The sequence below is a fragment of the Melanerpes formicivorus genome, unplaced genomic scaffold (assembly GCF_026170545.1).
Source record: "Melanerpes formicivorus ecotype bairdi unplaced genomic scaffold, bMelFor1.0.p_v2 SCAF_7, whole genome shotgun sequence".
Lineage (NCBI taxonomy): Eukaryota > Metazoa > Chordata > Aves > Piciformes > Picidae > Melanerpes > Melanerpes formicivorus.
The window spans coordinates 11775882-11798328 of NW_027142359.1; the positions used below are offsets into that span (position 1 = coordinate 11775882).

General features: G+C 38.7%; 1 protein-coding gene and 1 long non-coding RNA gene across 5 annotated transcripts in view; one reads left to right on the forward strand and one right to left on the reverse strand.

The window, feature by feature from the left end:
* The window catches only part of COL11A1 (collagen type XI alpha 1 chain), a 127238-nt gene that overhangs the window by 91463 nt on the left and 13328 nt on the right, over window positions 1-22447 (forward strand). For all 4 annotated transcript variants that reach the window (XM_068140998.1, XM_068140999.1, XM_068141000.1 and 1 more), the window contains 12 exons: window positions 202-309; window positions 1324-1377; window positions 4545-4598; window positions 4737-4844; window positions 7610-7663; window positions 8865-8918; window positions 9001-9054; window positions 14415-14468; window positions 14941-15048; window positions 15237-15290; window positions 15531-15584; window positions 16548-16601. In XM_068140998.1, coding sequence (XP_067997099.1) covers window positions 202-309; window positions 1324-1377; window positions 4545-4598; window positions 4737-4844; window positions 7610-7663; window positions 8865-8918; window positions 9001-9054; window positions 14415-14468; window positions 14941-15048; window positions 15237-15290; window positions 15531-15584; window positions 16548-16601 — 810 coding nt within the window. The remainder of the gene's footprint in view (window positions 1-201; window positions 310-1323; window positions 1378-4544; window positions 4599-4736; window positions 4845-7609; window positions 7664-8864; window positions 8919-9000; window positions 9055-14414; window positions 14469-14940; window positions 15049-15236; window positions 15291-15530; window positions 15585-16547; window positions 16602-22447) is intronic.
* On the reverse strand, window positions 13811-16591 carry LOC137442368 (uncharacterized). The gene is made up of 3 exons (XR_010987650.1): window positions 16533-16591; window positions 14391-15034; window positions 13811-14112 (listed from the first exon to the last, which is right to left on the reverse strand). It is a non-coding gene; the product is annotated as an uncharacterized lncRNA (long non-coding RNA).

Genomic DNA, 22447 nt, shown 5'->3' on the forward strand with positions numbered 1-22447 from the left:
GTCTGCATTCAAGTGCAAATACACTTGGCAACAGCTTCCACTATTACTTGGTATAATTTTGTGATACCTTCTCTTCCTTTTGTAGTTTCCTTTCTGTTGTTTGGGGGTTTTTTATTTATTTTGTATTGGTAATGTGACTCTACTGAAATCTTCATTAGGCACCTGTAACAATGTGAATCCCTTCTTTTTCTTCAAAACCAGGGTGAAAAGGGCCCTCAAGGTCCAGCTGGACGTGATGGGGTACAAGGTCCTGTAGGACTTCCCGGTCCTGCTGGTCCTAGTGGCTCTCCTGGAGAAGATGGTGACAAGGTGAATCATTAGAATGGATATTAGTGCATCTGTGAGAAGATCTGTCAGTACGGTTCTGTGGTTGTAGTGTTCTTCACAATAAGTATAGTGATGAAGCAATTCTTGTCCCTGCCTCCCCGGACTCCCTCCACTCACCGCAAAAAAACAAAAACTAAAAAAAAAACCTTCTATAATCAGATGTCTGAGGGGCATTGGGATTTGTGTTCAAGAACTAGCAGACTAACATTTTTCCTAGCAAAGAAACAAGCACGAACATTAGCAAAGGAAATCAAGTGAGATGATGTTAAACTTGATTTTTGCCTGTTTTAGAAACTTGTTTTGCAGAATAAGTAAGATCAGACATTCCCAGTAATGTATAGTGATTTGGTGAGAGTTCAAGGGTGTCAAAACAATATGCTTGCAGCAAAGATCCTCAGCTGACTTTTGACAGAATTTAGGACACAGCACCTTTCAGGATCACCTTTCATATTTGCCTGACCTGTTGCTGTTCTGTTAGTTTGCATAGGGCAAAGGTAAAGACTCTGAGGTTTGGTTTTGTGATGCATGAATATTATTGATCCCACAAAGAGTATTTTCTGTGAGTTAATTTAATTATCTTCTATTATTGTATAAAGATAACGTTGTTTTTCCCTGACATGGTTTCCTGTTGACTTTAATAGTTTTGAAGTTTTGAGATCTTGCACACTGCAGTGAGACACAGTTGCTCTGTCACATACAGTTAGACAGGTTTATGCTTTAAGTTTATATTGAAGACAACATGGGGAACACAACTTCCTTTATTTAGTGCTCAGTTCAAAGCCAGGTCTGCTGCTCTTTGCAAGTATAACAATCAGTTTCTGCATTAATATGACATAGTATTGATCAATACAGAATTGCCCTCTTTGGGCCTTCACACATGAAACACAGATTAATCCTATCAAAGGAAATCCTTAAAGATACTGTGACACTGAGTTCAGCTAAGTTTGAAGGAGACCCTTTTAGAAGAAAAGTTTAACTTTTAACTTTCAATTACAGGGTGAAATTGGTGAACCGGGTCAGAAAGGTAGTAAAGGTGACAAGGGAGAAAACGTGAGTAGCAAAGTCCTTTGTTGGTTCTGTTCTTGTAAATAAAGAATATTCATGCATGAAATACAGAGGTAGCCCTGCTACACGGATCAACAGACACAATGACACACTTCAAAAACACTTCCAACATAATGTGGAGTTGTAGTGCAACACTAGAGGGTTCTACTTAAAGAGCCACATATATATTATTTCTCATATTCCTTCAGCTTACAGAATCAGTTAAAAACAGATGGCAAACTACATTGCTAAGCACCTTCTCTATATCATCTAATTTCATTCATTCTACTTTTGAACTGGGAGAGACCAAGTTAACTTCACTGACTGGACTGTGTAAACATGTCTAGCTTTAGCTTCAGAACCATAATGAGGAAGACTGACGATTCAGTAGAGAAATCTATTAATGTAATTCTTAAAATGTTAAATAATACTTAATTCTTGGAGAGCACACTTAAACAATTGTAACATGTGCAAGACAAGGTTTGGGTTTCTTTTGAAGATAAATGTGTACTTTTCAGTTATTTCTGTGAGAGAGACTTCTGCAGTGAAAACTGCAGAAAACATACTTTTGACTCCTATCATAAACCACATTTTTGCAAGAAGCACACCTGTGACCAAACTGTAAACAAATACCGCTTCGGACTAAAATGTCTCCTGCTTAATCTGAGATGAATGGTAAAATTACTGATCAAATGAAAACTTTTACAAGTCGATTTTGACACTGGGGACTTGTTCCCAGTTAACCAAAATTCCATCTTGATCTATTTGCTGTTGCAGCTGTAAACCAGTTGTGGGATACACAGAGATAGATGCATCTCCTCTTTGTCCACCTTTTTCTGTGCACACAGAAAAATTGTGTTTAAAGAAGGCAAGAGGAAGTATATGAAGCAGCTCATGGTCCAGTTCCAAGTTAGGCTTTGTATGTGATCACATGCTTATCCTTTTTTGCCCTTGGACATGTCTCTTCATTAGAGATGCTTCTGTATCAGAGAAAATTGGTAAAAAAAATACATGCTGCACATTTCTATTTCAGTCATTTTAGCAGAGCTACATAGGCTGAGCATTTAACTGTGGCCACAACTCTCAGAGTGAGTACTAACGTATTTGGGCATGATCCAGCAGACCTGCTGTCTAAAGACGGTGTCTGCATCATAACCATTTCAGAACATGGCCTGTACCCTCAGTTTCAAGGTTTAAGGCATTTGGGAATATATTACATTTTCCTGAAAATGCAGGACTCTGTGTGAACGTTACCCCATTTGAAGTCAAGCATATGGAATCCTATTTGCCCTCAATTCCAGTCATTTATCCATGACAATTCCAGAACGTGTCGATTTCCAACCTGCTTTCCTTTCAGCGTGCTAACAGGTGTTTATTGGGGCAGGGAGGAAAGGCTTTGTTGGTCATTTCTGAAAGAACCTGAAGAGGAAGTAAGTACCTAGATCTGAAATCATGGGACATGAAGAGGAAAGATTCACAGTATCTAGATGCTCACAAAAGCCTTGGTGCACATTTAATCCAGCAAAGAAGAATTGATCCCTCTTTCCTCTTTAAGAGCTGGAAAAGTCTTCAATTCTGTGTTGAAACCAACAGTGTTTTATGTTTGGGGGATTTAACTGTACTAAGCCTAAGAAAAAAAATACTGTGTTTCCATATTCTAGCTAAGGGCAGCACAATTTTGATGTACCGCCTCCCTTGATCTTCAGCTGGCTACCGCAGCTGCCTTTATTGACTGGAGATTCTCTCCTAATGATTCTGATCAGTCTCTCACCATTTGCCTCCAGAGGAATAGGAAAGAGTCTGGCCACATGTCCAAATAACCTCTCATTAATCAGTTGCAAAGTACCTTCCAACAATACGTCACATCAAAATGAGTATTTCAGTGAGATTAAAAATGCGGAGATCTCATTCAAGCTCAATAAAATGAAGGAGGAGGTGGAAGCATCCTGCAGAGGGTAGAAGCAATCCATTCTAATACTATTCTTGCATGCTATTTCCCTTTCTCATTGTAACTCTCCCAGTCAACAGAAGCACTCCTAGGAGTTCCCTCATTTAGATATGTCACCATAGAGCTTAAAAGCCTTACTTCACATACTGCCATCAGGTACGTGGCAAGACAACAATTCCAAAAAAGAAGAAATCCATAGGTGGATGCTTCAAATTGCCTAGGAAATAAGATAGTCTAAAATATTAGACAACGACCCCAAGGAAAGGAATAAGAGTGTGAGACTTAAGAAGTTCACTATTTCTCATCTCCCTATAAAGGTAAGAACAATCTAAATTTAGCCAGGTCTTTAAATCCAAGCATTATTCTGCACTAAATTAGAATTCCCAGCCTAGAAACTGCAGACACTTTCCTTGCCATCTAAAATGGCAGACTAGAATGCAGCCATTTCCAGCTGTAAGGTTTTATGCATAGCTTCACTCTTAGCAGCCTAGTCTCTCTAGCTGGTGCGAAAACCAGACTCATCACATAGTGTTAACCCCATCATAAACTGGTATCTTGCATTCCCATTCTCATTCAGATATCTTCATTACATCACATCTGAATTTCATGCAATATAATTTAGGGAATTAGTAGTCTGTAAGGAGACTGAAAAAAATCAGAGGTTCCTTTCAGAGCCCTGGGGGATTTGTTTGCCATTTTGTTGAAAAGAGAATTCAGTGTAAGAACAAATGTGATTCCCATGCTCAACAAGACCGTAGGCTTTTTCATGTCTCTTTGGTGCTGTTGCAAAAACGATTTTCAATTTCGTATAAAAATAATGCAAATTAAATTTGATTGGTGGATGGTGCTTTAAAGGTTGAGTTTTTCCACACAAAGCTCATGGGAATCTGATGCTTTCTATTGTGAAAGAAATATGTGCTTCAGTGTGATTCATGTTTGCACAGGTACCTGTTTCAACTATTCTGAAATATTACAAGTGACCTTGCAATAAATGTTGATACTAAGTCTATTATAGGCATGCAATTCTGAGTCTTTGAGCAAAAACCAAATACTGATTGTTTGTACTGAGTGGGAAAGACTTGTGAATAATGCTACATTTTCTTTGGAGAAATGTAGAACTGCTTAACAGACCTCGATCCTGCAAATAGAGTTGTCTCTGTATTTGTGTTCATCTCACTCCTGGTGCTGTAATTAGTAAATTTTCCTTTTGGTTGGTTTGTTTCAGGGTCCTCCAGGTCCACCAGGTCTTCAGGGTCCTGTTGGTGCCCCTGGTATAGCCGTAAGTAGATGTTCAGAGTGAACTCTAATCTTGACATAACTCATCTAATATTTGAAGTTCTTTGAACTGCATGCTCCTTGCTCCTTATCTGTTATTGATAGACCTGTGATATTTTTGCTTTTCACTCTTTCCAAACAGGGAGGTGATGGGGAGCCAGGCCCAAGAGGTCAGCAAGGGATGTTTGGGCAAAAAGGTGATGAAGGTCCTCGAGGCTTCCCTGGCCCTCCAGGCCCTATTGGCTTACAGGTAAATTCCTTTATTATTTTGCCTTATACCTGTAAGGACCCTGATTTTTGTGTCCAAAACTGAGTATTTTCTTCTGTTAAATAAATAATAGCATCAGTTAAGAACTGAAAGATCCCATATTCAGAAAGTTTGTGTACAAACAGCAGATTTGATGATGAAGGGGATTGGTAGGATGCTCTGAAGCTGAACCCCTGGCTAACATAGCCTGTAGAATTTAATTCTTTTATAGAGTCCAACAATTTCTGTTTTAACAAGAGCACTTCTTTGTACTGTAGGTACACATTTCAAAGGAAAGATTCAACTTGGAGGCATATATAACACATCCTTGCCATTTACTGTCTTTTCACAATAGGTTTGGGCAACATAGTGTGTTTCTCATTGTTCCAATCACAGACACTCCTTGTGTTCTGAAAGATGAGAATTCTGTGATGCTTACAGACTGATGCCATCACTGGCAGGTTCTCATAGTTGTATGTTTATTCCTCTTAAAAATGTAATTTTATGACTGAAAACCCACAAAGCAAGAATACAATAAACTATAGGCATCTCATTGCTGCAGCCAGAGAATGACAGATGAAGAATCCTACTCTTTCAAAAATATAATTTGTTTTAGTATGACAAAACAAGAACAAGACATTCAGGACTTCTGATTCATTTCCATGTGAATAAGATTAGAGCACAGAGCACTTTGAAATGCTTTCTAATCCATGCATGAAGCTGTGTTGTGGATCATAAATAGTCTCTTCTAAAAACAGGGACAAATGCAGCAATAGTATTGGACTGTAGAAACCAGTATGGCTCCTTTCTAGCTACCACGTGTGCACTGACTCATCTCTTTCACTGAGCTGAACCTGAACCTGTGCCTACCTTTTTCTAATCTCTATTACACCATACAGTCCACAAAACTTAACAATGAATTTAATAAAACACTGCAGTCTCCATGGAAGATAAACAGTTGATAACTGCACTAACACATATATCTTGTGCACACAAAGGCATATTGCCTTTGAAAACATCTTTATTTTTAGAAATAACAACTCAGAAAAAAGATCCATAAATACTAATAGGAAATGCTTAGGGTTTTTATTAAAGAGTGAATAAAATTGATTCTTGTTAATTTCCTCAGACCCAGGATATAGTTTCGATTCCTGTTTTATGAAAAAGTCCACCTTCACAGTTTAAGTTTAACAAGCACTAAGTTGCATAAATATGAAAATCAATTAGGATGAGACATAATCCACTGAAACATTTCAAACAAGGAGCTTTATTTCTCTGATTAAGATTTTAATTGGAATATATTGGTCCATGGACTAGGATCCCATATTTGCTTAATAGTATTGAAGAAATCAAAAGTTTGTTTCATTTAGTAATGCATTTCTCATTGTAATTATGAGCTGTTGAGGAGTAACAGCTTCATCTGTGTAATACTCCACAGTAACTGTATCATGCTTACTGCAGTTAAATTCTATTGATGTTACCTACATTGGACATTAAGTAAAAAGTATTTTTGTTCATCAAAGTGAGCCTTGGCAATTTTTAATATTGATTGCTGTGATTGTGACACTCCTCACTATTGAATTTTAGTAGTATTTGTAAAAATAAGGACGTTTCTAACAAAAGGAGCTGAAAGCAAAGAAAATCTGAAAAACTCTATGAGCCTGTCTAGGTTATCTCATAGTTTAGAGCTATTTTACTTAAATTTTGAAATATTGGATGACAAACACCTTAATTACTTCTTGCCAGGAGGATCTAAAAGTGCTGCAAAAAAAGCCATGTTTAATGATGCATGAAATATTCTTTCAGTGCAATCAGTGGGATTTTTCCAGTGTTGAAATAGGAGTTCAAATGGCTTGGGAAAGTCTTTTCCAAAACAAGTTTAATTGCCTTCAAAGTTTTATAAACAATTCCCCTGCAAGCAGTTGAATGAGCTGTTCGGGTTTAGCATGATCATGAATCATAATGGAAAAGGCATTTTTAAGCTAAATGTCTTTTCATGGTCATGGGGTAGAACTAAGGGGCCTGTCAGCAACTGGAAGATCTACCTTATTTGAGGTGGGAATCTTCTTTCAGAGTACCAGCTCTGTAAAGACTTGCCATCTAGTCCCAGTCCAGGCATCTGTTCCAATCACTCTTTAGAGCAATTAGCTACAAAATAGTGGTTTAAACTCATCACAGAGTAGGAAAAAGGTTACATTCAAATTTGATTTGTTAAACTTACTGCACAGTTGCAAAAAAGTAAACATCAAGAAAGTCAGAAAGTAATAGAAGCGTTATCATAAGTCCTGTAATAGGCAGTGTTACTGAAGAGAGCCTTATCAGATATCAGCGTCCATTTTAACAGAATACAGTCTATTTTCTAAAATAAAAGTTATATGGAAACCCCACTGTGTCATCACATGAGCAAAAGCTGGGGGTATCCTGCTGTCTATCTAATTGTAAACAGGCTTTCACAACAACAGTGCACTAGACTTCAGTGTTTTTAAAACCAGTCACCCTAGCATTTCTGTGTCTGATTTTTATTAGGACATTGTCTACCTCGCTTGGTTTAAGCATCACAGGACTGCCTATACATATATGCTGTAACATGAACAAAGCCTTTTTGTTTTAATGCAGATAGCTTTACTTTTCTTTTTTCTCCCTCCTGTGCTCCTACAAGTTTCCAAGTTTCACAGGTAGCTCTGATTTATATTGTTTCATATTGATTTGTAATAATTCATCATTACAAGTACCCTACTAAGAGTTTTTTTCTCTCCCATGTGTTTTAGGGTCTGCCTGGCCCACCAGGTGAAAAGGGTGAAAATGGTGATGTGGGCCCAATGGTAACTATCAATGCTAATAGCTAGCTAAATGGGGCCGATTTCTTTTCAGTGGTGCCCAGTGATAAGATAAAGGGCAATGGGTACAAACACAGGAAGTTCCACCTAAACACAAGGAAGAACTTCCTTGAGGGTGGTGACAGAGCCCTGGAGCAGGCTGCTGAGAGGTTGTAGAATCTCCTTCTCTGGAGACTTTAAAAACCCTTCAAAATCCTGTGCAACCTGCTCCATGTGAATGTGCTTTAGCAGGGAGGTTGGACTAGATGATCCCCAGAGGTCCCTTCCAGCCCTTATCAACCTGTGATTCTGTAAGATTTCTTCCCATTGGATCTTCTGGAGAACACAAGTATCATCCAAGCATTACTGTCTTTTTTTCTGTAGCTCATAATTTGATAAGCTATTTCTGAGTTTGGTGCTTGTGTAATATAAACTCACTCTTGGATTTACTTTGCTTCCCTACATCTATCTCCTCATCTCTAATATCAAGATTTATGTAATTTAAGAAAATACTCTGAAGAGCAGACAGCAAAACACATGTTATGTGTCTGAGACAGCACAGTGATAAGCAGGTTCAGGAGAGCAAGACAAAAACTGAAAGATCACTGCACCAGAGAGTTTGGAGCTGCTTTTCTGAAATTCAAGGCATTGCACCTTAGCTTCAGGTAATTCCAGGCCAGAGATGGTAAACACTGTTTGGCTATATTTGCTCTGTTTGTCTGGGTGATCTTGACACTACATTTTTATACTGCTGACAGAATGCCTTCTGGGCTGACTGAAATGCAAGCTATAAACAGTATGCATTTTCCTCCTACAGCCTTTGCCAAGCCTGGCTGCTTTATGATTGCCCAGCTGTAGGCATCATGGTGTAGGACTGTCACATAGCTGTTACCAAATATGTAAGCTGCTCCAGGGGTTTACACAGTGGAATGGATATGCAGGTAACCTGCAGGAAAATACAGTCTAGGAAACCAATCTTCAGGAGTCCTAAGCATCAGATCATTTCCAGCTCAGGTAGTATAGCCTGGAAGCTCTGTCACCTTGTGAAGTCATGCAGTGGGCAGCAATCTGGCCCTGCTGTTTCTGCAGCAGTGCAACAATTAAAAGTCCTCTACAGACAGAGGATATTATTTTTCATCAGCCAGAAAAGCTCCACTGGGCTTATTCTTTATGATTGTAACTCTATCAAATTGTCTCTTTGATACAGGGTCCACCTGGCCCTCCAGGTCCAAGAGGTCCGCAGGGTCCTAATGGAGCTGATGTAAGAATTAACCTCTTTTTTGTTCTCTCAATTCAGTAATTAGTGCTGTATTTGGGATAACTGACATCTTTTATCATCGTAGGGTCCTCAAGGTCCCCCAGGCTCAATTGGCTCTGTTGGAGGTGTTGGTGAAAAGGTGAGTGTTGATAATAACCTCCTAAAGAGAAACCTTTGCAACAGGAATATGGCTGTGCATTTTGATTCTTCTTTGCAGCTAGATAGATATATTTCAGTTCCTAATTATCCATCATTAATCTAGTAATTGTTGATAGTGACCTAAGGATACTAATGGCTAACTTACCACAGTTGGTCTTTTTATTCCACATTTTACATCACAAAAAGATTTAACAGTCAGAACAGCGAGTTTTGGAGCATAAAAGGTAGTTTTCAGGTGAAGGATTAAATAAGGGTTATAGATATTTCCTTAACTACAGAAGCATTACTGGCTTCAAGTGTTTTTCATGGTGCTGCTTAGAGTATCATATAGTCCTCTATCAGGAATGTTAAAAAGAGAAGCTATTATCAGTGGCAAACATATTACAGGCTTTTCAGCATAGACAGGCAAGGGAGATGATGAGGGGTTTGCCACCCTGTGTCAATGACCAGATGGAGTGCGTGGAGCTCTTCCTGGTAATGGATATGCAGCTATTGAGAGCTTATGGGTCAGAACTAAAGAAAGGGCAGGGACAGTGAGCATCTCCCACAGGCAACCTGACCAGGAAGACCAAGTGGATGAGACCCTCAATAGACAGATAGGAGCAGCCTCACATTCACAAGCCCTGGTCGTCTTGAGGGACTTCAACCACCCTACAACACAGCAGGGCATAAGCAATCCAGGATGCTTCTGAAAGGCGCCAATTATAACTAACTTCCTTCTCCAAGTAACAGAGGAGCCAATGTGGAGAGATACTATACTAGATGTTGTTCTCATCAACAAAAAGGGGCTGGTGGGGACTGTGAAGCTTAGGGGCAGCCTTGGCTGTAGTGACCATGGAATGGTGGAGTTTGAGATCCTTAGGGCAGCAAGGAGAGCACACAGCAAGCTCACTACCCTGGAACTCAGGAAAGCAGACTTCGGCCTCTTCAGAGACCTGCTGGTAGAGTACCATGAGATACAGCCCTGCTTGGAAGATGGGCTCTGCCCCCAGTGGGAAACAGTTCCTGCTTTTCAACAAACGATGCATTTTCTCATTTTCTTTTCTTCCCACAGATTTTTTCCACAATGTTTCTCTTACTATGACAGCATGCTCTAGCCTCTGCATCCCTATCAGGAAAGACATATCACAGCACGGATAATGCACTGCGCTGCTGATTGTAGAGTGTAGGAAAACATACTGGCATCCTCCCTCTCACTGTTGGGGAGTGAAGTAGATATGCTTACTTCAGTATTTGAAATGGCTAGACTAGCAGATATTTTGTCATTAATACTAGGGTTCCAAAGCCCCCTTCCAGAAAGTTAGTTGTAAAAAATTGTTGTCACACTTAGTGTCATGTATTTTTAACTGACTTGTTGTTTCCTCTGCTGTACACACGAAGGCCTAAATGTTCAAAGACATCTGCAGTACAAATGTGCATGTAGCTTTGCATTATTAATGCTTGTAGCCTCCATGGAGCTGTCTAGAAGTCTTGAGATTTACACTCAACTAAAACCACTTAAAACCATCTTCCACCCTGGGATTATTGTCTTTGTTGTGCTTATAATTAAGAAAAAGTGGAAAAGCAAAGTGTCCCAACACATGCTTATCTTTAATTTGGTATCACAGGTCTGACATGCAGGTCTTCCAAATACCCAGTGAGCTGCTCATGACTTCTCAAAAGTAGGACTGAAATGTTTTACATTACATAAGTCACCACACAGAGAAGAAACAGAACATGTAACATTAACCTCACACTTCTCTTCCACAAAGCCTCATAAAATAAATCTGGCTTAAATCTAGGTTCATTTGTGATACGGCACTGAGTACTGCACCATTTTTCCACCCCCTTCTCTTTTCCACAGCAGAGTTAATGAGTAGTCAAGCAAGATCAATGCCTGCACTAACTCTCTCAGTTTACATCTGTTTTACTGTATGAAAAACTATGATAGTAGTATAAACCCAGATGAGTGTAGTGATTTTCTGCTTCCTATTACATCATTCTAAAACTATTTTTTTAAATAAGGAGGCCAGTGCAGCACAACAAGTGAAATCAGTAGCTTACGTGTTTCATCAGTCATTGATTAAAACTGCAGGTGGAAGTGAGAGGACAAAAATCAATGGAGTATTCTAGCCCTAAGTTTATGAACCTGTCTGGTAAGTTTGCACAGACACCTTGTGTGCCTATCACTTTTCCACACATCTCTGTGCAGACGGTTGCTGAGGTACTTAAATTAAGACATGTCTATGACAGTTTATGCTACCTGAATATCTGTCCTAACAAATTACTTCTAATAACTTTCCATGGGTAATTGACTGTGATCACATCCTTCTCCAAACTCTCCAACACATTTGTAAACAAAAGCCCTTCTAGAAAATAAACAACAGAGACTGTCTCTCAATTCCATCCCAGAGCCATAATGTATATAACACAGTCCCATATGTGCACACTTCTGTGACAAGATGTGTCTGCTGGAGGCAGGATTTTGCTCTGTTTTGTGAGAATGGCAATAAGGAACAAAAGTTAACCCAATCCTTTTCACAATCCAGCCAGAGTGAGAGTTGTCTCTCACTCTTACCAACAGATCATCATGTCCCAGAATATAACTCAAAGATGGCAGCCTTCCATCCACTCTCTCTGTGCCTCGTATGGACAGTTCTTTAGAACTACTCAGAATAAGGAAAACAAAGGACTTTGAAACTACTGTGCTTTGCCTGACAGAATTCATTCTGTTTGCTTAATGCAAGGAGGTTGTCAGAATTAGACATCTCTGTGAAATGACAGATTTCCTTCCAGTTCAGAATGTCTGTTTCCGCTTGTTGAAATTCTGTCAGAAGAAGACTTTGCCTAAGAAAGAACACACTAACTTTAAAAGATATGACCTGCTTACAAAAGAGGAAAAAATTCCAGAGGCAGAACAAATCTGTTATTAGATCATAAAATCTGTGAGATATTTCCCATGGAGAAAATGCATCAAGTTCTGAATTTTTATCATCCTTACCAAAAATTCAAAGAAAGATATGGGCACATGATAACCTACAGAGTGCACAGTGTTTAGTAGCTATAAATATGTACTCTGTAAATATCAGCTACAATCTTCTCTGTCAAAACATTGTTTAAGTGCCTTAATGGCTGTCTAAAACAACTACAACTTTCCATAGTACATAATATATGGCATATAAATATAATTGTCAGAAGAAGAAACAACTGCATGAAGGGAAGAGTCATAATTTTTAATAAAGCAATGATTTAGAAGTATTAGTGTGAGCTGAAACTTCAGCTGGTCTCGTCTTTCACAGATGCCCTTTCACGAGAACATCTTGATATTTTCTAGCCCTTCCAAGTTTGCTGTCTTCCACACTGCTGCTTTATGGGGAGTTACTATGCACAGAGCTCATACAAACTGTCTGCATCTGCCAATTTCAACTTGTATGCTATAGCAGGGACCACAGAGATCCTAGCAGCAAAGTGTCCCCCTGTTGTCCCCAAGTATAGGCCATCTTTTCTCCTGTTGGAAGGTATCATATAATGAAGATGTGTTTGACAATGGGAAAGGTAAAGAGTGGATTACAAATCAAATGGGAATCATCATAACTTGAAGTAACATTTGCCTGAGGCTTAGAAAGGGATTACACTGGCACAAGTGCTTGTCAGACAAGACTTTGTACCATTAGCACTCCTGTCACTCAGACGGTTAGTCCTGCAATGGGACACCTGTTAAAAGGGTCTCTGTTGTGGATGCTGTTAGGTAAGATACATCTACTGACCTGAATAACACTAATTTGATTGCTAGTTCCACACAGGACTGAAGTATACACTAGCTGATTTTTATTTAATAATGCATGTGCTATCACAGAAGCAAATGAATGTGAAAAACTAAAAGGGATCATTCATTTTTAAGATTACTGCAAATTTAAGTATGTCTAATAAAACATACTACAGTTTCTAAAGGCAAATTTGTCCTTTAAAAGTGCCTTTTTTAAAGGGCATTTTAATATTGCTGGTGAAATTGTAGTTACCTGTTAATTATCCTCTTCTGGAATTCACTTGGCTGCGCCCATCTTCTTCCATTCATCTAACATAATATATACATGGGGCAAAACTCTGGTCCCAGGGGGGCCACTATATTGCCATTTGTTTCTGTGGAAAAAAAGTTCAATATCTGCAGTGCAAGACTGGCTTAAAATTAACATTGTAAGATTTATGCTTTTATACTTCCCACATGGGAATGACAGCTATGTGTCTTGCTTTAGTTGAATTGTCATGGGCTGAAGAAGGGCATGCAGGTCACACAGGATGCAAACGATACACAAATTTATGCCCAGTCTTGCTGTGAGTTCAGTAGGGAGAACTGGGTGAAAAGTATTTTCAGCACTAAAGTACTTTTGTGTATGGGCATAATCATTGGCAAAGTTCATTTGGTTTGGAAAAGAGTATCTCTGGGGTGGGAAATCCTCACATTAGCAGTTACACTGAGAAATGCTGTGGAATAAAAATAGCATTTTTAGCTCAGCACTCCATGACAGTCACAAAGCAGATCCTGTTATCCTTTCACAGATTGTGTCTGTACTGCTAATAGCTAAATACTGTACTAATAGAGTAGTTTTCTGTAAAGGTTTATTTATCAGACCACTAAGCTAGAAAATAATCAGTCATAACCAAAGTTTAATATTTCAAAGACAGTCCTTGAGCTAATACACAGTGTTAGCTCAAAAAGAGACTGAGTTGACATCAATCTTCTCTTCATCTGTATAGTATCTGACTTCTTCATATGGTGCAATCTTCAAAGCCGTCTGCTTTACTAAACAATTCTCTTCACCAGTAAATTCAGAGTGGACATCTCTGTGGACTGTGGTGAAAGTTTTACTCTTATGCTATTATTTTAGCCCTACAGAGAGGTTTTATATATTTCTTTTCTTCTAACAGTAGCTACAGCAATAAATCCTTACTCCACTGACATTAATTTCCAATTAGTATTTTCTTTTTTGCAGAAACTTGCTTCCATGCAAAATGTGGCTTCCAGGTATATAGTCAATATACATCTTTGGCCTTTCTGTGGCTAGAAAGGGAGATGACAAATAGGAAATTTGCTCTATATGGGATAATAAAGGGGAATATCCTCCAAAGGTCAGAGGGAAAGTCAGTCTTCCCTAGCTCAAGAAAAGCTTTGTTTGATACATTGTCTCTAAAATATCAGATTTCAGTTCTACAAAACCCTATGTAACAAACCCCCCTTTAGGCAGCCCAAATAAAAGACAGGTTTTGTAAGTTGTTCACATGGACAAGCATGAGAAAATCACCTAATAGCAGAAATCAGTATTCTCCCTAATGACTTACCAATTTATCCTCACACATCTGCAGGGTGAACCTGGAGAAGCTGGTAACCCTGGACCTCCTGGAGAATCTGGAACATCTGTGAGTATTTTAGTCTAGTCTTCTTATTAACCTTTGTTATGATGCAATACTGTATCTGGCAGTGCTTACTTCAGAAAGCATTTCATCATATCACTTGTGTATTTGTGTGTCTTCTTTACATTCTCAGTGAAGAACTTTGCAATGCAATTTGTTTCTTTATAATTACATCCCCTTCTTGTACTAACAGCTAGCAGACAAAGCTGAAGACTTCCTTTTTTTTCTTCAGAAGTGTTGTCTTTACCATACATGTTTTCCACTGTGAAGTCAGTCCATAATACTAACTGGGTGCAGATGTTGGCACTCAGCCGAGGTTCACAGGTTTCCAGTGGGAGGTTAATGTCCCAATTTCCCATTCACGTGCCAGCATTTATTCAGGAGTAACACTGCCTAGGTCTGAAACACGTTTGCCATTGTAATCTGGTTTTAGCCATTCAATTTCCAGATGACATTTTTGTGTTCATGTTTTCTACAGGGTCCAAAAGGTGAAAGAGGAGAAAAAGGTGAGGCTGGTCCACCTGGAGCAGCTGGACCACCAGGTGCAAAAGGACCTCCAGGTGATGATGGACCTAAGGGTAACCCAGTAAGTGAGCTTAATAATTTTAACACAAAGCACTGTGAAGCACTGCTGAAGCTGTGCTATGTGTAACTATCTATCATTTTTGACATTTGAACTAAATTCATTAATTGCTTCATAAAATATTGGTGCACATTGCTTCCTGCTCATCAACACATGACACATTCCTGGTTTTTTTTTCTTGCTTTATCTAGGGCCCAGTTGGTTTTCCTGGAGATCCTGGTCCCCCTGGGGAACCTGGTCCAGCTGTAAGTATATTTTTAAAAAACAGTTTTAGGTCCCAGTCTTGGTTTCCCTGGCTTGGGAATGAGGTCTTCACTGTAAGATCTATTGCTTTTCTGTTCATGTGTGTTTTAAGGTTTGAAAACAGGTTTAGAATACAAAGTTTTGCAAATGAGTGTCCTTAGGAACATGCATTCGTAGATGAAACCAAATTACTTAATTGAGCTAAATTCTCTATTTTATTTGTTTTCCTGCGGATTCTGTAGGGTCAAGATGGTGTTGGTGGAGAGAAGGGTGAAGATGGTGATCCTGGTCAACCTGTGAGTTGTTCCTGTCATTTTATTTTAGCTGCATGTGCTCTCCTATACTAAGAAAATATCTTTTCTATACATTTGTACTCTTACAAATCTTTTCATAGTTATCTTTCTGTTACAGTAAAAAATGTCCATATATTGCCTTGCAGAGGTAGAGCTGTCCATATTATAGTAACAATCAGAAGCAAGAGCTCCATTTCTTTTAGCAGTAAAAACAAATTATGTGTTAAGAATTTGTGCTGCAGCTGCTGAGCAGCACTAAAAATGGAGCAACTGTGAGCATAAGAGAGGAATGCTGCATCAAATTAAACATTAGCTGACCTGGTGACATGAAGCAAAATCCTGATGTTTCTACTTTAAGAAAGTTAAGATGTATCTGATCAATACCTGCATTAATCATCAAAGATTCCCACAGTAAAACATCATTAATTTATTTTTTCATTTTATTGCAAAAAGAGCTTCTATTTTGGAAAGCCTCTTCCTAGCTCTGAAGTTTTGCTTGTCAGGGAACTACTGTATAGTTTAAAAACAGAAAATGCTGGTACACTGAACAAGATTGACTAAGCTAAATGGTTATCAATGCGCAAAAGATTTTTCAAGAGAAAACCAGCCATGGAGTAGCTAACTCTCAGAAGTCAGTGGAAAGTTTTAGCAAGAGTGATGACTTCAGCACCAGAGAAAGCAAGAAATCTTCTTTATGGAATTAGCAGGCTAGGACCACAGGTTACTTCTGTGCAGCCCCTTTCAGAAATGCTTTCTTGCAAGCAGAAAGAATGGTTGCATTTTGTACAGTAACCAAAGCTGTTAAAAATTTGGAAAAGATCACCCTAAGGAAGGATTTGTTGAAAATGCAAGACTTCACTCTATGTGTTGATGGGACTTACTTTCTGTCTATTGAGTGAGGCCAACACATTGCATTTACTGAAGATAACAACTTCATACCACTGATCTTACCATTTGCCATTGCAGGGTCCACCAGGTCCTTCAGGTGAAGCTGGCCCACCTGGTCCACCTGGAAAAAGAGTAAGTAACATCTTGTTGTCTCTTGCATATGTTTCTATTGGAGAGAGTATGTTCAAGATTATTTCAGCTACTTGTTTTCCATGTTGTGACACTCATATATGATGCTTGAGAAAGCATTTTAGTGTGGGCTACACAGAACATGGGAACAAAAATTGCAGAGGGAAGAATATATTCCTTATCTAGAAATGAGGCTTTTATTTTCAAACAAGTGAGTTCAGTGTGTGCTGGATTCATCTGCTGACAGGAGTGAGTGATGCTGAGCAATACAGGACATCACTCTCAGGCACATGACTGCTGGCAGGCAGCAGGAAGAATGTGGCTGCTTTGGTGTCTTTAGTCTCTGAAACAGAACAATTTCAGTGCAGGTTGTGAAAACCTATGTCGTCCTCTCTGTGTGCAAATTCACAGGCTGATACCGCTGTGATTTACAAAACCATTCCATGATAAAGTCTTCAAAACTTCACAAGCTTTACAAATGTAGCTAATCAAAATCAGTAAATAATGGTACACTTACAGAACTGTGGTAGATGCATCAACCTTTAGGTCTGCTTCAGAGAGCAATCAGATGCAGGTTTTACACTTCAAAACCCAAGGGAGGGGACATCATTAAATGTAAGCTGAGAGCCATTTAACAAGATGTATTCAACTGCTGTATTTAATAGGCTTGAGTGACCTGGCAAGCCTAATTAGTTTATCTGGTTTACACAATAATCTATTTGCTCCACCAACCTGCACAACATTTATAATACTGTAAAACATTATGGTAGCATTAGCAAGCTCATCACTAGAACTGAAATATGGCTCCACTGTATATTAGCATGTTTGACATCAGATTAGTACATCCTGCTTTATTACACAGAAAGGCAGTAGTTCATCCTAACAGGTTAGATACACTGCATCTGATAGAACCTGGACCAAAAAAGCACTTTAGAAACACAAATGCCATGTCCCCTGTGATTTGACATGGTTCCAGTTTAGGGAAAATGTATGGCCCAACATTGCCAAGTAATCCCATGTAATCCCATTCCTGAATTCTGGAGAAAGAGGCTTTGTAGAATCAGGTTCTGCACTGCTTGAGTATCCAAATGTTGCAAGCTTGTAGAGAGTCTGTGTTGGATTATTACACCAGAGAGGAACAGCAGAAGATTGAAAGCTTGGTGCTTTGCTGGCAGTATGAACACACATACACACACACAAAGTTTATTAGTTCCCCATCACTTAGATCAAGTCTAAATCAAAATAAAAGGTTAAACCTGTGGATGGGGATAAAAAAAAACAAAAAGAGGATCATGAGAGCAGCCACAGAACGTGCTTTTCAGACCTAACAGTTGCTCTTCCTAGAAAATATTTCCATCACTGCTTTTCAGGAGGTCCTAATACCACAGATACGTTCAGTTTTAAAAGGGAGAGACTAGCCTACAGAATGAACTCCTGTATTCAGATTAATGATAACACATATTTATTTACAGGCCTAAAACATCATCTAAAAGTGGCAAAACTGAGTGACTTACAAGCACCTTAAAGGGTGTTATAATTTTCATTAAGTCATAATTAATGTTTTTCAGATCCTGATTTCTGAATGATCTGTGCAGTACCAGATCAGATAAATGCATGTTCAGAAAGGTTCATACATCTATGTAGTTACAGTGCAAGTAATCAAAGTCATTGTGTGTGCAAATCTCTCATAGATTTGTGCACACACTGTTTATAAAATTAGAGCTAGCAAACCTAGCAAGGGAAACATAGCTGGAAAGGTTTTGATCACTAACAAAGGCCCACACCACCAAATGGAATATTTACAGCAGAATGAGAGTAGTGTAGAAGTAAAAGAGTATCATAATTGGTATTGAAGTCAAGCAGAAAATAAAGTTATCAGTTACACAATGTACATTATGTGTGTGTGTATATACAGACACACATTTATATATATATATATAAAAAATGTTCTTTCATACATAGAACATAAAAACATGAGCAGTTCACCTATGGTATGTCAGTACTAAGGTTAGCATCCTACCTGGCCGCTGCTAACAGGTTGATGGCATGTTTCTGAAGGATGCTGAGCAGCAGTTTAAATAGAGCATTTCAGAAAATGGGAAGTCACCTTACTCTATTTAAAGAAATCTGTTATAGCCATTGGGAAAGTTGATCAACTTTCCTGGTCTGCCGAGTTCAACACGGTGTACAGGCTTGGTAGGAAATAAGCAATTGTTTCAATTGGTATCTTGCCAGATCAAGACATCAGAGGCTTGGCAGAATGAGTAGTAGGTCACTGTCTGCCATACTCCCTTCACATCTATCATGGCATCCAGCACAATAGGGGTTTTGGGAGAGGTCCCTCACAGCAGGTCACCGATGACTTCTCAGCTATGCAGGACCCAATTCAAGCCTTGCCAGTTTTTTCTGACTTGGCTGCTTTTCAACAGTGCTTCTTCTTGCACTGTGGACTCTGCATGATTACATGCCTTGAAGTTCTCCACTATGTAAATCAGCCTAGATTTGTACAGTGTATGTATATTACATTCCAGGCTAAGCAGACAAGTAGTTTAGCACAGCTTTGGGATTAGGAACTCCTCTTCCAATCCTTTTCCTTTTCTATGCATGTTAAACATTTGTAATACTGCCATCCAAACTTCTATATCTGTTGTTACTGTTATGTTCTGAAACTTAATTCTTTGCTCATACTTCTGGGACTTTGTTTTTCTCAGGGTTTTTTGGCTATACAGTACTGGAAAGCATCTCTAGTTTGATTTCATTAATTTCTACCTGACAAATGTTAAAAATAGCATGAGAAAAAGGCACAATAAAACATCCATTCTTAAACCACACAAGATATATAATCAATAAAAATCAAGGTAGACAGTACTTGCTTCTTTTCTTCTCAACCTTTCAGTGTGCTGTGTTCTCTGCTATTTGGCTGTTCTCTCTATTGGTGTCAGCTAGATGTGTAGATCCCATACACTTAAGGCTGCCTGTATCAATCTAGAAGTGCTTGGATATAGGATACCCTTTTGTTCCCAATTGGAGGGCGTCAATACTGTAGCAAAGCTAGTTTCTAACTTTTGAGAAACGGGAGCTTATTTGGTTATTTGCCTTTATATACAATGTGGAATGATTTAGAAAGAAAGGAAGCGTTTCTATGAAGGAGATTTTCCTCCATTTTTGGCTACAAGATCATGCTGCCTCAGCAGGGTGGACACACCAATTAAATAATATTATTTTCTCTCCTAACTGCAAATAGACAGAACACCTAACAATAACAGGTTTATATTTCAACAGACTGATGAGATATGCTCATGATTTTCTGTGTTGGCAATTTTGTTTTATGTTGGATGACAGAGAGCTATAAATGATAGTTTTGATGAAATGGTAACATACAGAAGAGCAGACAGAAATGTCCTCCAAAAACTTGAGGACAAGGTCTTTTCCATATGAGCTCTTTTAGCTCCTCAACTCTGCATAAAATCTCTAAGGCAGTATGTCTAGTTTAAAGTGTAATGAACATAAAAGTCATCAGGGTAGCTGGGGTGGTGAGGCTGAGGAACCATGCCTTAACTTAAAATTATTGTTATTGAGATCTTCTCTGTCAGTTGAAATTTATCAGACACTCCAACAACTCAAGTGTAGGAAGGCAAGATAAATAATAATTAGCAGTCTTTGCAGAAGCAGCATCTGTGCCATGCCAGCAATCCCAACCCGTCAGAAAGAGCAGTTCATTTAGCTGTTCTGGTCCTGGCACAGCTTTGGCACTGTTTGCTAATGAATGCACCTCCTTTGTTCAGCAATCGTGACTCATTGCATTTGTAATTTAGCAGTCACAGTGGGCTTAGCCCTGCTAATTCATGGTGCAGCTGCATTTCCAGATTATGCAGAGAACCTGTTTCTCAAACGCTAATTCAACCCTTTTCAGATTCTTAGATAGGGAAGGTTAATCCATATGGGAACTGGAGTACAAGAACTTCCAAGCAGTAAAGACAACTGGCACCTAGATTAATTCACGTAAGAAAAACTGAGTCCTGTTTCTAAAACGTTCCTGGTTTTATTTACATACCTGCAAACAGCAATCCACCCAACCAACCACAACCTGCACAAAGGGGTGTATGCACCAGAGATTATTATTAGAACAGTAGTGACTGAGAATATTATTCCTATTTAAAGAAATCAGCAATTGGACCATGCTGCCCAGGGCTTTTTAGCTTCTCTCTGTTTTCAAAAGGTAAAAGTCATTTACCACTTGCAGCTCTTAAAAATACCAAAGTCCACTGTAGGTAAAGTTCATTTTGAATTACCTTTGATGGAAAGCCTGGACGATCTCTGCTGTCCAAAAGGTTCATGCAGTGCTGCAGACATTCAGTTTCATCCTAGAGAAAGCTTAATTTCAGAAGAAAATTATCTTAATATAAATATGTAAATAATTTTAAAATGAATAGGCATTTCCAGGAATTAAATTAAAACTGGTGCAGTTGCTCGAGGTATTTGCCAGTAGTAGTGAATGGTGAAGTATATCAGACTATAAAAAGGTTGGGCTAAATTCAGTTCTAGTATGAAAAATTGCTGTTAGGTCAAGCTCTCTTCTAAAGCCCTGTGCTCACAAAGCACACAGGCAGATGTCTGACTACAAGAACAGTTCTTACCTGCAGGCTTTAGGGGCCTGCATTTCGATGTTGTTATGAAGTAAAAAGCAGTAAATAAATGGCAGTGATAGAATATTTCTTGTTGCTGGTGCTTAGAACAGGTTCGTGGGTTTGGGTTTTTTGCTTGGGTTTTGTTGTGGGTTTTTTTAAATACAATTTGTCCATTACAAACTGCTTGTGGCATTAATGAACAGATGAATCCTTGGAAGAGAGTTTTATAGCTTTAGAAAATCACCTTGTCTTTGATCATGGTCACTTTGCTTTCCTTTTGCTTTAAGCTGCTCATTAGTTGGCAAGAAATAGCTATTTGTAATAAAGACATTTTCCAGGCTGAAAATGAACCTTGTAGGAAAACACTTTGTCTGTTATCTTGAGTGCATCTTTTCTGAACTAAGAGAAACAAGAGAAGCATTTTCAGAAGACTGCATGAGATTCTGCATATTACTTCTGTTCATATCTGAAGCTATGCACATTAATTCCCTGACCATAAAAGCAGCCCTGGATGTTTGGGGAGAGAAAAAAAAATAATTCATTTTGCACTGAAACTCTAAGAAAATTTAAAATGGATGACATCAGCTGCCACCTGACTGCAACTCCTGTTTTTGAGGTCTTCCCCTCAACCTTATCTCTGCATCCTTCTGCAGTTCTACCTTGTATCTCCGTAGTCAAACATAGCATTTGTGGAGCAGTAACAGGGAGGTGATGCCAAGAGCTCTTTGTAGCTGGTTGTGTCTGTTTCGTTCCTTACAGCCTCTAGGCACGTGATTTACTATTTTTTCCTTTCATATTTACTGGATAATGTTAAGGCATGTGTCAGGTTTTGGCTAAATAGAATCAAAAGGCTTGCTGAGCTCATCCCTGACTTTGAGAATAAAGCAGTCTGTGTTATTCTGTGCTACTGCACAGGGTGACAGCCCCTTTGGGAATCACTGTATAAACTACAGTGAAGAGACTGAAGCCAATGCAAAGCACCTTTAAAAGTGCTACTGTACATGTCAAACATTATTGTTATTTTCCTTTTCCTTTTATATCCCATTTTGATTTTTTCCCCCTAAGATATTTCTTTGTTTTTAATCTCATCATATCAGAAGTATTAGGTGAGGAATATTCTTTTAGATATTCTAAAAACCCAGAAAATTTTGTACAGGAGAAAAGGGCTGATAGGACCACTTGGGATTTTTTTCCTGTGACCAAAACGCCGATAAAGCAACA